At 33.4% G+C, this 12,580-nt stretch overlaps 2 protein-coding genes across 4 annotated transcripts in view; one reads left to right on the plus strand and one right to left on the minus strand.

Annotated features, from left to right (window-relative positions):
* The first annotated feature begins 334 nt into the window (after positions 1 to 334).
* LOC149959031 (bolA-like protein 2) lies at positions 335 to 8,339 on the plus strand. Its single transcript, XM_090166377.1, has 3 exons — positions 335 to 601; positions 5,797 to 5,891; positions 8,132 to 8,339. The coding sequence occupies exons 1-3, from the start codon at positions 377 to 379 to the stop codon at positions 8,232 to 8,234; spliced, it is 423 nt and encodes a 140-aa protein (XP_090022503.1). The 5' UTR covers positions 335 to 376; the 3' UTR covers positions 8,235 to 8,339.
* Positions 8,340 to 9,981: 1,642 nt separating this feature from the next.
* LOC149959032 (two pore calcium channel protein 1-like) overlaps positions 9,982 to 12,580 on the minus strand; it is a 36,037-nt gene continuing 33,438 nt past the window's right edge. For all 3 annotated transcript variants that reach the window (XM_090166374.1, XM_090166373.1, XM_090166375.1), the window contains 2 exons: positions 10,684 to 10,874; positions 9,982 to 10,283 (listed from right to left, as the gene is read on the minus strand). In XM_090166374.1, the coding sequence (XP_090022500.1) occupies positions 10,209 to 10,283; positions 10,684 to 10,874 (266 nt within the window). In that variant the 3' untranslated portion in view covers positions 9,982 to 10,208. The remainder of the gene's footprint in view (positions 10,284 to 10,683; positions 10,875 to 12,580) is intronic.

Genomic DNA, 12,580 nt, shown 5'->3' on the forward strand with positions numbered 1-12,580 from the left:
TCGCTCAGTAGGTCCCCTTGGTCATCTATTATTTGGAATTATTAAACTGGTCACCTTCTGTTTTTTTTGGTTATTATTTCGAATTAATAAACTGAACACGGTGACCAGTGACCCCCAAATTTTGAATAAATAAACTGGTCTGTGCAATTAATTAATTGGTCTTTGACCACCTGACCACCGTTATTTCCAAGGCTGGCCGTTACACATATCTCACCGTGATTAATCAGTTATTGTGTGTGTGCTGGTGTCTAAGGCCTCTGGTCGACACTGATGTTTGTGTCTCTTAAAAAAAAATAGTTTTTCCTAAAGCCTGTCATAAACGCAGAAGGTTTAATTTTTTACTAGTTCGGAGTTAATTAATACATTAAAACAATTTATGAATTTCAAGATCCAAAATTCATTACTTCAGATTGGTTTTAATTTCGTGAGATTTAACAAACGTTTCCTTGTGAATTACCAAAATAACATTGGTTCCAAGAACAAACTATTTTCTATTCTTTGCCGAAGTGTGATAAGTTCTAGAGCTTTTTCGAATATGACAGCCTATTCAGAAAACTACATTAAAGAGAGGCTCAAAGAAGAATTAAACCCTCAACACTTGGTAAATTAATAAATATGTTATTTCTTTAATTACAACAGGGCTGAGGCGCTTTTGAGAGCGATAACTCTTAACTTATCGGGAGGTTTGTGGTTAGCGTCCATACACTAACAAGGAGAGTACCCAAGATGTTTATTTCCGATTTTGTTGAAAGTCGGGCGTCATGTAGACCTAAATGAGATATGAAATTTCCCAAAAGGAAATGTTGCACTACCCATTTGATTTGCCATGGCAACTGAAAATAGTTTTGACCACTTAAAACAAAAATAAGATTTTTTCCTTATTTTACCCAAAGATCCTTACAATTTTAACCCAAAAAGGTTCCAATATACCCAAACTTGATGAAATTTACCTAAATGTGATCCAAATTACCCATTTCGTCATTTTTTTTAAACAATTTTGGAGGTAGGAACCTGTAAAACTGAAAATATCCCATGCTTTTTTAGTTTTGTTTTGTTTTTAGTGGTCCAAACCATTTTCAGTTGCCATGGCAAATCGAATGGGTAGTGCAACATCTCCTTTTAGGAAATTTCATATCTCATTTAGGTCTACATTACGCTCGACTTTGAACAAAATCGGCAATGAACACCTCGGGTACTCTCCTTGTAAGTATTGCTTTAAAACCTCTAAAAATAAAGGTATTCCTACATTCACCTAGCAAGGACTTCAATAATCTTTAAAGGGATAATACTGAATCAGACGCTACATGGAAACTGGATGTTCAACAGCTACCAGAAAGAGCATGATATGTAGTTGAACCCCTAACAGTTATTTGGCTGCTTTAAATTGTTGACATTAAACCCCAAAATTAGCAAATCTCTCAAAATAAGGTAATGTTTAAAAACAGGATCTGAACAAGTTTATACTAGGGCTTTCATTTATTTCTGAAATGGACCCCTAATTCTCTAAATAATTCTTTTCCCTTAGTCAATGTGAAATTTACCAATCTCAAAATTTTGGTCCTTTATCTGGACAATTGTTAATAATTAGTTATTGAAATTTACCCACAATTAAAGGCTTTGGCAGGCCAAAAAGCCTAATATTTACCATAGCTTCCATTGGCAATTGGTTATACAAATAAAAATTTGCTAGTCATATTTTGATGGGCTATCTGAATCTTTATATATGACCACCAGTTTTGAAAATATTAAAAGTATTAGTGGGGTCTAATTGACCTTCTAAAATGGAAAATGACATCACCTTAGATTCTTAATTTTTTTGTGTTATTACTTTTATTCTTATCTTTTAAATATCAACCATGAAAATCATTTGGTTAACCATTTTTAACATATTTTGTAATTGGAATTGAGTCAATAGACCTAATTATTCCTAAGATTAATTTTCAATGACCTTGAGAATGATGTTCAAGATAATTGAATAGTCAATGTGTCCTAAATAATGTGCCTTACAAGTAGGAAAGCTGCACTTAATGACCTTATATAAAGTAAGGGCAATGCTACATCACACGACGTCACCCATGCTTTTTCCTATTCATAAAAAATTCGCGCCCACAATGGCAGCTACTACTTTATAGAAGTTTATCTGAAGTTAAAATCGATAAAAACTTCGCTAGTGCTGAACGTTGCAATTGGTTTGTTGCATCATCATTCTTGCCCTTACAAAAAAATAAGTTGGATTTTAGTTGGTATTTAAAGTACCCCCGCCAGGAATTTTTAACACACAGGCCCGGTCTGATTTAAAGACCCCCCCCCCTATCTATATATTTTAATTTTGAAATGTCCAATTTTAAAGAATTTTCTTGACTATAGTTAAAATTTTAAAATTATGACACTAATATGTTAATTTAAAAGTTTTCTTAGGAAAGATAAAATTTTCTGCCCTCGCAATTAAATCAAAGAATGATACTCTTCGATTAGAGTTTTTACCAAATTCGTTAACCACTAAATAAGGGTTTTCTTTTAAACAATTCGACAAATCCCGATTAACGGACAACGTAGCCAGATTTTAAAGTCTAAATTCTCCCATAGTTGTTCGAAGACGTGTTTCTTCTTTCTGAGATGGCGTTTGCGACAGGAATGCATTGAACAACCTTATAGTACTTAACAAGGTCATGGGGGTGATTCTGTAAAAATTCGAATGGGAATTCGATCTCGATACCCTATACCATGTCGAGATCGACTTCGACAATTTGCATTGATTTATGCTTGTTCGAAATCTTTACCGAATACCATTCGTTGAGATCTCGAAGTTCGAAATGAAGTTTTCGATGTAAAATAGGATTTCGAATATTTACAGAATAGGCCCCCAGGGAAGCTATCTTCCATGGGCATTAAATAGTGGAAGCAGTCGCTTAGGCTATTAAATTTTTTGGGGATAATTAGATTTCTCGCAATTTTAATTTGACTTTTTAAGGAATCAAGGTCAAAATGAAACCTATCGTATGTGTTACAATGTGTTAGGATATCGATTTCGTTTAGGAAGTTCTCAGAGTTAGGGTCAGACGCCATGATACCATTATATAGACCAGAGTTTTCTAATAGCCGGATTTTCATTTCAGAAATAAATTTGTCTATTAATTCGAAATAGGTGGACCTCATCTGGTCTATTAGGGTTGTTGCTTCAGTTTCCCTTTTCCACATTGTAATTGTTACCACACTATGTTTTAACCTCGTGTTAGGGATAATTTTACGTTTACGTAAAGCTAATGGTTCGCTGTTACGGTCAGATACTGCATTAAAAGCCGATTCCGCAATTTTCGTTGCTTTTTCCCAAATAGAATCAAAGCGTTCAGAGTTTCTACAATCTTCTAAGGTCTTGACAGTAGCTTGGCAAATGGCAACGGCTTCCGTAAAAATAACTTTGGAACTTTGTAAATATTATAACAGGGAATTTGTTACGCCTAATACTTCGTCTAATGCAACGACTAATATTATATGTTAAAGTTATGTAATTGGGATATATACCCACGACACTCAGCAGCCTCGTCGGGTTTTCCGTTTTCAATCACATTCTCTAAAGTTAAAACTACGGAATCGAGTCTATTTCTAAAATAGTGAATCCCTTTTTTTTGCTCCACCATCGAGTGTCGCAGCTTTGTGGCATTTTCAGTATGTTGTACCCTAGATCTTTTTGAGAGTTTTCATAATAGTCACTTCTAATAACCAAATTGCTTTGAAAGTTGCAAATGGCTTGAACCAAACCAAGTAATTCCCTAACTGTCGATATTTTGGAGCAACAGTCAACTAAAACTAAATTTAAGCGGTGGGCGTAGCAATGAACGTACGGACAATGGCCACCTACTGCTTCTTCTAATTTAACCCTTACTCCTTTTACGTGTCCACTCATTACACTAGCTCCATCATAAGTCTGTGCAACACAATTCTCCAGTTTGAAACTACCCTCTTTTAAAAGATTTATAATTGCCAAGCTGATACTCTCAGAATCAAACTTGTGTAAATCTGTGAACCCTATAAATTGTTCTACGACACCTATTTCTGCTTTAGTATATCGAATACAAAGACTTAACTGCTCTACTCCCGCGTTGTCTCGCGTTTCGTCAGCTATTACAGAGTAGAATCCACCGGATTTGTTGACCTCTTGAACAATAATTTTTCTCACTAAACTTGCACAAATGCCAATTATTTCGTTTTGTATGGTGCTGTGCAAATATTTGGCATTATTTGGCATATTATCGCACTTGGCTTTTAAATCAGGACATATTCTTTTTAAAAGATCTAATATTGCAATAAAGGTTCCCCTATTCCCATTATTGTCGGTGGATGTGTAAGTGTTCCCCGGAAGTGCTCAATCTTGTTGGGCACATAAAATAATCACTTCCACGTGTGTAGATAGGACCTCTCTGTTTCTAATAACGTCTAGTCTATGGTGGTTGTTAACCTGGCAAACTATTGATCCACGGGATTTGGATTCCATGTAGTCTAAGTACATTTTGTAGGCTAGTTGGTGAGAAGATTTGTTGGAAGTGAAGTGTTCTTCGAATTGTCTCCCCATATTTTTCCAATCCGAAAATCCCTTTAGAAATGCAGTGTTTCTACTGCCTAAAAAATGACGACAACAAAAACAATACACTGCATCCTTTGCAACTGAATATTCAATTATTTGATATTTGACATACCAAGAAGAATTGAAACCTCGATTTTTACCGCCAATTAATCTTTTAGGAAAAGGATTTAGTTTAGGCTGAACTGGAAGGCAATCTTTATCTAGACTAATATCCAAGTTATTCAACGCGGGTAAGCCCATTTCTTTTGAATTGGACACGTTTGATGTATTTTGTGCATGGTTAGAGTTGGGGTTTGCAATAACTTCTGCAATTTCTCCTTCATGAGTTAGTTCCATTTCCATATCAGTACTGGCGTTTGGAAGAACTTCAGCAGTATTACTAAAACTGTGACTGTTATCAGTCCCCAAGGATTCTAAACCCTTTCCCAATTCTTTGACTAGGTTTTTCTCAGAACTATAGTTATGGCTTGGCGCCGACGATTTCAAAAAACGTGCCATTGCACCTTTCTGACTACTAACGAAACTATCTTCCCTTTTCCGTTTTTCTCGTTTTTGAGACCCAGATAAAAATTTTCTGGTACTCATATTTCAAAATGCTACTATTATATACTAATAGCGAAATAACCTTAAAAAAGTTTAAGAAAATAAAGCTTAGTTAAAGCTATGTAGTCTTCAAACAGACTTTTTAATAATACCAGCTATGTATCAAAGCCCTGAAAAAAGCTGTTTGAATATTTTTTCTAGAATAGCTAATTAGCAGTTACCCCTGCCACTAGTTATCACAAGCCTGATCTCAAGTATACTACACCAGCTATATCAAAGCCCTGAAAAAAGCTGTTTGAATATTTTTTCTAGAATAGCTAATTAGCCTTGAAAAAGGCTTTTTGAATAACTTAGCTATTCTGCTAATTAGCCTTGAAAAAGGCTGTATAAAAATTAGCTTAAACCAGCTAAATAGCCTTTAAAAAGGCTGTTTGGCAAAGTTAGTCCAAATACCAACTTAAAGTATTTCCTAGACCATTTATTTTTTGGTAAGGGTGGGTATTATGGTGCATCAGGTTTGAACAAACAAGGTATACTTTTCCCAGGTTTCTCCCCCAAAACATATAGCTATACCACAATTACTATTTTAGTGGGGCCCCTGTCTACTCTCGGTAGCCCTGAATATTACAAATAACGCTAATGAATATAAATATCAAACATTATCAATGTAGGAAGTTGTTGATTATTCTGATGGTTGTGGAGCTAAATTTAACGTTGTCATTGTATCTGAGAAATTCGAAGGAAAACCACTTCTGGAAAGACATCGGTAAGTGAAACAATAAATTAGTCTTAATGTTTACTCTTATTGCTATTGGCATAAGTATATAATATATCTCTTATAAAAGAAGTTTAATGACGAGACGTAAATATTAAAGGTGTGCAAACACTAAATCACATCACAAAAAGTTTACCGCTTGTCTGTCTCTCAGTGTAAACTACACTGCCTAGGAATATTTATAAGGCTTCATATTTTTTCAGTTTTAAAGTTAAAGGCAAGATGGGCTAGAGTTTGCAAACGTTGGTGTTCCACACCAAACACGTGAGGTTGTATTCCATTTAATATCGGCCAATATTACCACCGCAAATAGCCGATATATCAGCGGCACCCATATCGGTGCATCCCTAGTTTTTAAGCCGCTGGCAGTTGGAGAAAACAGAATATCTTGTAGTTGAACTGAGTTTGTTGAAATGATCCACCTTATAAATTGGCTAAACAACAAAACCCAAAATTTTTGATAAATGCATTTAACAGGAGAGATGTTACTGGATAAATTTGAAATCAATTTCATATCCCATATTTAATAAATGCTTTAATATTAAACTTAATGGGTTGTAATTGTAAATTGACCTTAAGAAATTTGATTTAAACAATTTTTTTTCCAATTAGTTCGGACAAGTGATTTTTTATAAAAACTACTTACGGTAGAAATTTGAAAAATTTTATGGTTAAGTAAATACACTGGGGGACATGGATTGGTGAAATTTCATCTTTTTCTGAAAATATTTTCTCAATTTTAGAAAAAACTATTTTATCACCACTAGGTGTTAGGTTCATTTTGTCAATTGAGAATTTGTAGAGCATCATCTGAAACCTACGAATACCTTTGATTTGATGGTAAAAGACCTATTTTTCACTGTAAAACGTGACTTGAAAAATTAACATGTTGGGCAAGCCAAAATAAACTTGTTTGATCCTGGAAAGCTATAGTCTTGCACTATATTACGAAAGCATAGCTTACCCATCTAAAATTTCAATCATTATTTTTGATGCGATCTATGACCTTCCTTTGGCTGAATTTGGATTCAGGAAGATGGCGCCCCACCACATTATCACAGACAGGTGACTGAATTCCTGAAATGAGTTTCCACACCAATGGATCGGAAGAAATGGTCCAGTTCTTAGGCCTGCAAGGTCTCTCCATCTGACAAAGCAAGACTTTTTTCTGTGGGGTTTTATCAAAGAAAGAGTTTACGCAACTCCTATTGAAACGAGAATTGAAATTGCTTTTCAAGAAGTAACACCAGAAATTGTTTGTCTGAGCTCAATGGGGGTATAATTGAACCCACTTTGTAAACAATTATTTAGGGTGTTTGAAATAAATTTAATAAAACCCGAATACTGTTTTTGAAAGTGCAAACTATTCTGCGTGTGTGGCATTTACAGTTTATTAAAACTAGTATAGGTGTTTCTTTATTTGAGGTTTGTCGATTCCCATGATGCCAAGAATGAGTTTATTTTGGCTTGCCCAACTTGTTAATTTTCAAATCGCGTTTTTCAGTGAAAAATAGGTCTGTTACAAGGTTTCAGATGATTCTCTACAAATTCTCTTTTGACAAAATTGACCTAGCACCTAGTGGTAAAAAAATTGGTTTTCTAAAAGTGTGAAAATATTTTAAGAAAATGATGAAATTTCAGCAATCAATGTCCCCTGGTGTATATACTTAAGGTAGAGATTGGAAATTTTAATGGTTAAGTAGTTTTCGTAAAAAATAACTTATCCGAACAAAAAAAAACCTGTATGTACACTTGGAATGTCTGAGGATGACTATGGTTGCCGTAATGATTCTCATAGAAATGGGCATAGTTTCCATCCGAGATTGCGCTTTGTGACGTGCCAAGCTAGCACCTAGTCGTCATTAAGCCATCTAAATAAATGATTTTACACGGCATTAGATTAGTTTTGTGAAGAATTCTACAAAGTCTCCAAGATCTTCAGTGTTAGAACTAATCAGGGTTTCTTAAATTCATTTTCTTAGCAACAGCAGTCTGCCAATTAGTATAAAAAATGCCACCTCTTACATTCAACGTAGTTCAAACCCTGCCCTTGTCTCAAGCCACTTATGCAGCACGGTGATAATGGATCCTTAAACATTCCAAGCGCATACATAGTATAGCATATAGTTTCCCGGTTGTAGAAACATGTCAATTTTCAGGATCTTGATTTAAAACATTATGTAAATACTGATGGAGATTTCAATTTTTTAATATGAATTTTTTTATTTTAGGATGGTAAATAATATTTTTTCAGAAGAATTAAAGACTATTCATGCCTTCACTCAAAAAACGTTGACACCAGAGCAATGGAAAAAACTAAATGATGTGCAATAGAACTATGCTTCATATCTCACAGGATTTTCGAAGCTTTACTACATAGTTTCAGTCAAAAAGCAAATAATTGACTACTTACACTAAAATGTTAATTCGATTCTGATTACAATTATTTAAAAAATAAAATTTTTGAAAACCATATTTGTTGATATATTTTTAGTGATGCTAGGAATTTTTTTTAGGAAATGAGATAGATAAACCACCTTAAATACTCATGTTTAATTTTCAGTAAATCTAAGCCCTTTTGGTAATTTTTAAGTTTGTACACCTTAAAGCTATGCTAGCATTACAGATACACACGTTCCATTACTCTCTAACAAGAGTTCTTAAATATATTATACACTTCTGGTTTGTATATTTATCTCTTACAAGAGAAGTATTCATCTCCCTATCCTAGATAGGAAAATATGCCAACACAATGTAATTTTACATTTTTAGTCAATGGAATCTTTGTCAAGGCTGCGAAGGTGCTCTTTTCATTTTAATGTCCTAGGTGTATACTTTTCTGAACATTTATTTATATTTAAATAATTGAAATAGAAACCAAATAGCTCTGATGAAAACACGAGCTACCTAGAGAACATCTTTTTTGCACACAATCATTCTTGGATAACACTTACATTATCATATTTTATTACACTTCAGAAGAGTTACCAGTGGGCAGCTTTCCCACACAATGAAGTATTTTACTCTGCTACACAAGATTTCTGGGCTTCTACTTAATATCACAGCGCAACACATGCTTGTGGTCACGTGTTAATTAGAACATGCCACTGAGCATGCTTCACGTGACATCATTAAATAAAATGTAGCTCGGTTTCATCACAGGTGAAGTAATTTTCTACCTAAGATAAAAGGTGTCAAAACTAACTAACCACCAGTTCAAATATTTGATTTCCGGGTCAAATCAATTTGACAGGTATAAAACCTTAAAATATCAATGAAATTCACAACCCCTGTTTGATTTGATGCAACTTTGGTTTACAGTGATGCATAAAAGTGTCCAATAAAAGATGAACCTGGGCTAATAATTTTATGTTTGCTTTTCAATGTTTTTAACTTAATTTTTTTATTTTATCAGACAATTTACATCAGTTCAATGGAGCAAGCTAAGCAATCTGAAAATTAGAATTTCATAGCCAAAAAATTTGAATTATTGTCTCTGGATCATTTCTTGACCACTAATGGGTCATAGGGATGCAATAGAAAACGTTTCGTAGTCAAACAACTTAACTCTTGAAATTTTTGCTTTGATTCTAATATATACAATCAATGCCACAGCGCTGCATGGAACACAAACTTCATCTATTATTCTGTCTTCAACTAAAAAGCACACAAGCATTGGTCTTCAAATAAATATATTGTACATAAGTGGTGTTTGGAAAATTACTATACCTAAGCAAATCTTCTGGATTACAGTACACACTAACTTCTAGCCACTCTGATGCTTGGGTGGGAAAATAGTAAAACTGGTGTTTTAAAGTCAAAAATAGTGCACTTAGGTGCAAATTATACATTTAGAAAGGTTTTTAAAGACTTCTATATTTTATATCAGATTTTTGCAACACCAACACTTCAAAGTCTTAACTACAAAATTTAAGACATGTATTTAAACCACAAGCTGATCTACAAGTGTCTTGGATTATTGGTCAAATAATGATTTAATTTAACGTGTCAGACCCTTTTGTAAAACAGTGTAACTGAAAAGGATATCTGAATAAAAAGTTATTATTATTAGAAAGGTTAATTTGATCAAAAATTAACGATTTTTATTTTCAATATTTACAATTTTTATAAAATAATTTATAACATTAGCCAAAAATATACAACAGTCTGTTGGTTTGTCCCAACATTCACTTATTTTCTAGATCAATCACTACATTTAATGGTTATAACAGCAGATACGCTAGCTTCACCCAGAAATGCAGTGGATTATTTAACATAATAAATTAATTTTGTTCATAAAAAATGCTGTTACATATCGCTAGTTTCGCCTAGAAGATTGTGTAAATGTGCTTGGTGTTCCTTCTCTGAATGTTCAATCCATTCCTAATATTACGAAAATTGTTTAGTATAACTTGTGTAACAATTACTCATAAGTGCGCCTCTGTACAACATTTCCATATAAAAATTTCAATGAGACCTTGTTTCACACTGAATATACAATAAGTGGACCCAGAAATGGAAAATTCTTTTAATCCTTGTACTACGAAATCATGTGATTTCGAGTCCTGCGCTCAACTTTAGATTGTTAAATTTAGAAACGTTCAAGGAATTCAGTGCATTTTCAATATCCCCTTCACCAACTTGATAACATATTTCTTGTCAGAGTTGGAAGTGACTTAAGTCATATCCCGTGTATAAGGTTTCATTAATGAAAATGCTTTTTTAGCATACTTATGAGTCACGGAACTTAAACCCATATTTTCTTTGTAATAGCAACACCTACCTTAACCTCCTCTCCATACATTTTCATGCTAAAAGAGAATTTAGTTCTGTTCCTTGTTCCTCTGAATGTGATCACGGATTCTGATTCGTCTGATTGGTTTAAGAGTTCCGATATTGTACACCCATTTTCATTTGTGGCAAAATCTAACTCTCTTTGTGATAAACTTATATCCACTTTCACTAAACTGTCTTCTGTTAATAAGATATTATATCAAAATCAATAAAACAGTCAATGTTAAAATTATGTAATTCCAACCAATACTATGGGAAATGTATTATACATTCTTAACTAAAGCCAAGGGGGGTGCATTCAGCGTTTAGCGGAGATCGCCACTCTTATTTCGAGCAAGAGAGAAAAAACGCGACCAGCGCAGGAGCGTACTACGTCACAAGTTCTCGAGTCCTCTGCAGATCTAATAAAAGGTACGGCTCATATGATATTTACGTCTGTCTGTCTAACACCTTATAAATGCGGCAAGCTTTTTTTGAACCTTAATATAAAGGTATAGATATAATTTAATATAAATATATATTAATATATTTCATTAAATTTAAATTATAATTAATTTAAAATATTTCTAGCTACTTGTGCAAGACAAACAAATTAAGAGTAAAAAACAACGAAGATTCGCTGCTCATGTATTGCAACCCTTACCAAAAAATAAGTTGTCTAGGAAATACTTTAAGTTGGTTTTAAGTTTGTATTTGAGACAAATACCAACTAAATACCTACTTAAAACTTACTTAATAAAGACCACTTAAAGCCAACTTAAAAATAATATGCAATTCTCTGATCACTAAAAACCAACTAATTACCAACTTAAAGAAAAAAGTGTTTTCCCACCAACTTAATAACAACTTATTACCCCTTTAACTAGTTTATTGAAATATGCTGACCACTTGAGCCTACTTAAAACCAACTTAATGTCAACTAAAATGTGTATACCAACTAAAATCCAACTTATTTTTTGGTAATGGAAACTAACCATATAATTAACTTTGAATCTGTCTTTCTTAAAAACCCAATAGAATTAGACTTTTCGGAATCTTAAAATCTATGAACAAAAATAAATGTTTCAATCGTGATTATGGTCCTGGAATTAATAAACTTGGTAAATGGAAAAAAATTATTATCTTTAAAACTAAAAAACGAGGTTATAATAACCTAATGACGGTCCAATAACGAAATTAGTCGAGTTTAATTTTATAATTTAAAAAAAAATTGTGTACTTTTAATGTTCATTATCTTTTACTCTTTATTTCAATTATTTTTTTATTTTCAAATGTAACAATTTTGCACGCCTTGATTCGCGCCAAAGGTTACAGGGATTTTTCGTACGCGAGGAATCTTGTTCCTTCTCTCTCTGGAATTTGCGACGTCAAAATCTTGAGGCACGTCTCTTCCTCCCGCCTCAAAAACCGATGCCCGACCCTTCCGCGTGAAACCAACCTTATTGTGCGGCAAGCATTTTTACGAACCTTGAACCAAAGCAGCCCAAGTTACTAGGTATAGGGGAATTGCAAAATGTTGCGAGTGGGAATTATTTTCCAAAGCCACAAAGTTTTGGGTCAGTTATCCCTTACCAAAAAATAAGTTGGATTTTAGTTGGTATTCACATTTTAGTTGACATTAAGTTGGTTTTAAGTAGGCTCAAGTGGTCAGCATATTTTAATAAACTAGTTTAAGAGGTAATAAGTTGTTATTAAGTTGGCTGGAAAATACTTTTTTTTAAGTTGGTAATTAGTTGGTTTTTAGTGGTCAGAAAATTACATATTATTTTTAAGTTGGTTTCAAGTTGGCTCCATTAAGTGACATTGAGTTGGTTTTAAGTCTGGACTAGTTGGTATTAAGTGGTTTTTAAGTAGGTTTTTAATTAGTATTTAGTTGGCATTTGTTC

This window comes from Leiobunum rupestre, chromosome 2, assembly GCF_980474605.1.
Source record: "Leiobunum rupestre chromosome 2, qqLeiRupe1.1.hap1, whole genome shotgun sequence".
Lineage (NCBI taxonomy): Eukaryota > Metazoa > Arthropoda > Arachnida > Opiliones > Sclerosomatidae > Leiobunum > Leiobunum rupestre.

Bases quoted from the DNA above. Each gene is read 5' to 3' on its own strand.
- LOC149959031 (XM_090166377.1), top strand. From the start codon at position 377: ATGAATTTCAAGATCCAAAATTCATTACTTCAGATTGGTTTTAATTTC. The intron at 602-5,796 runs GTAAATTAATAA...TTATCAATGTAG, and splicing joins AATTAAACCCTCAACACTTG to GAAGTTGTTGATTATTCTGA. The intron at 5,892-8,131 runs GTAAGTGAAACA...TTTTTATTTTAG, and splicing joins CCACTTCTGGAAAGACATCG to GATGGTAAATAATATTTTTT.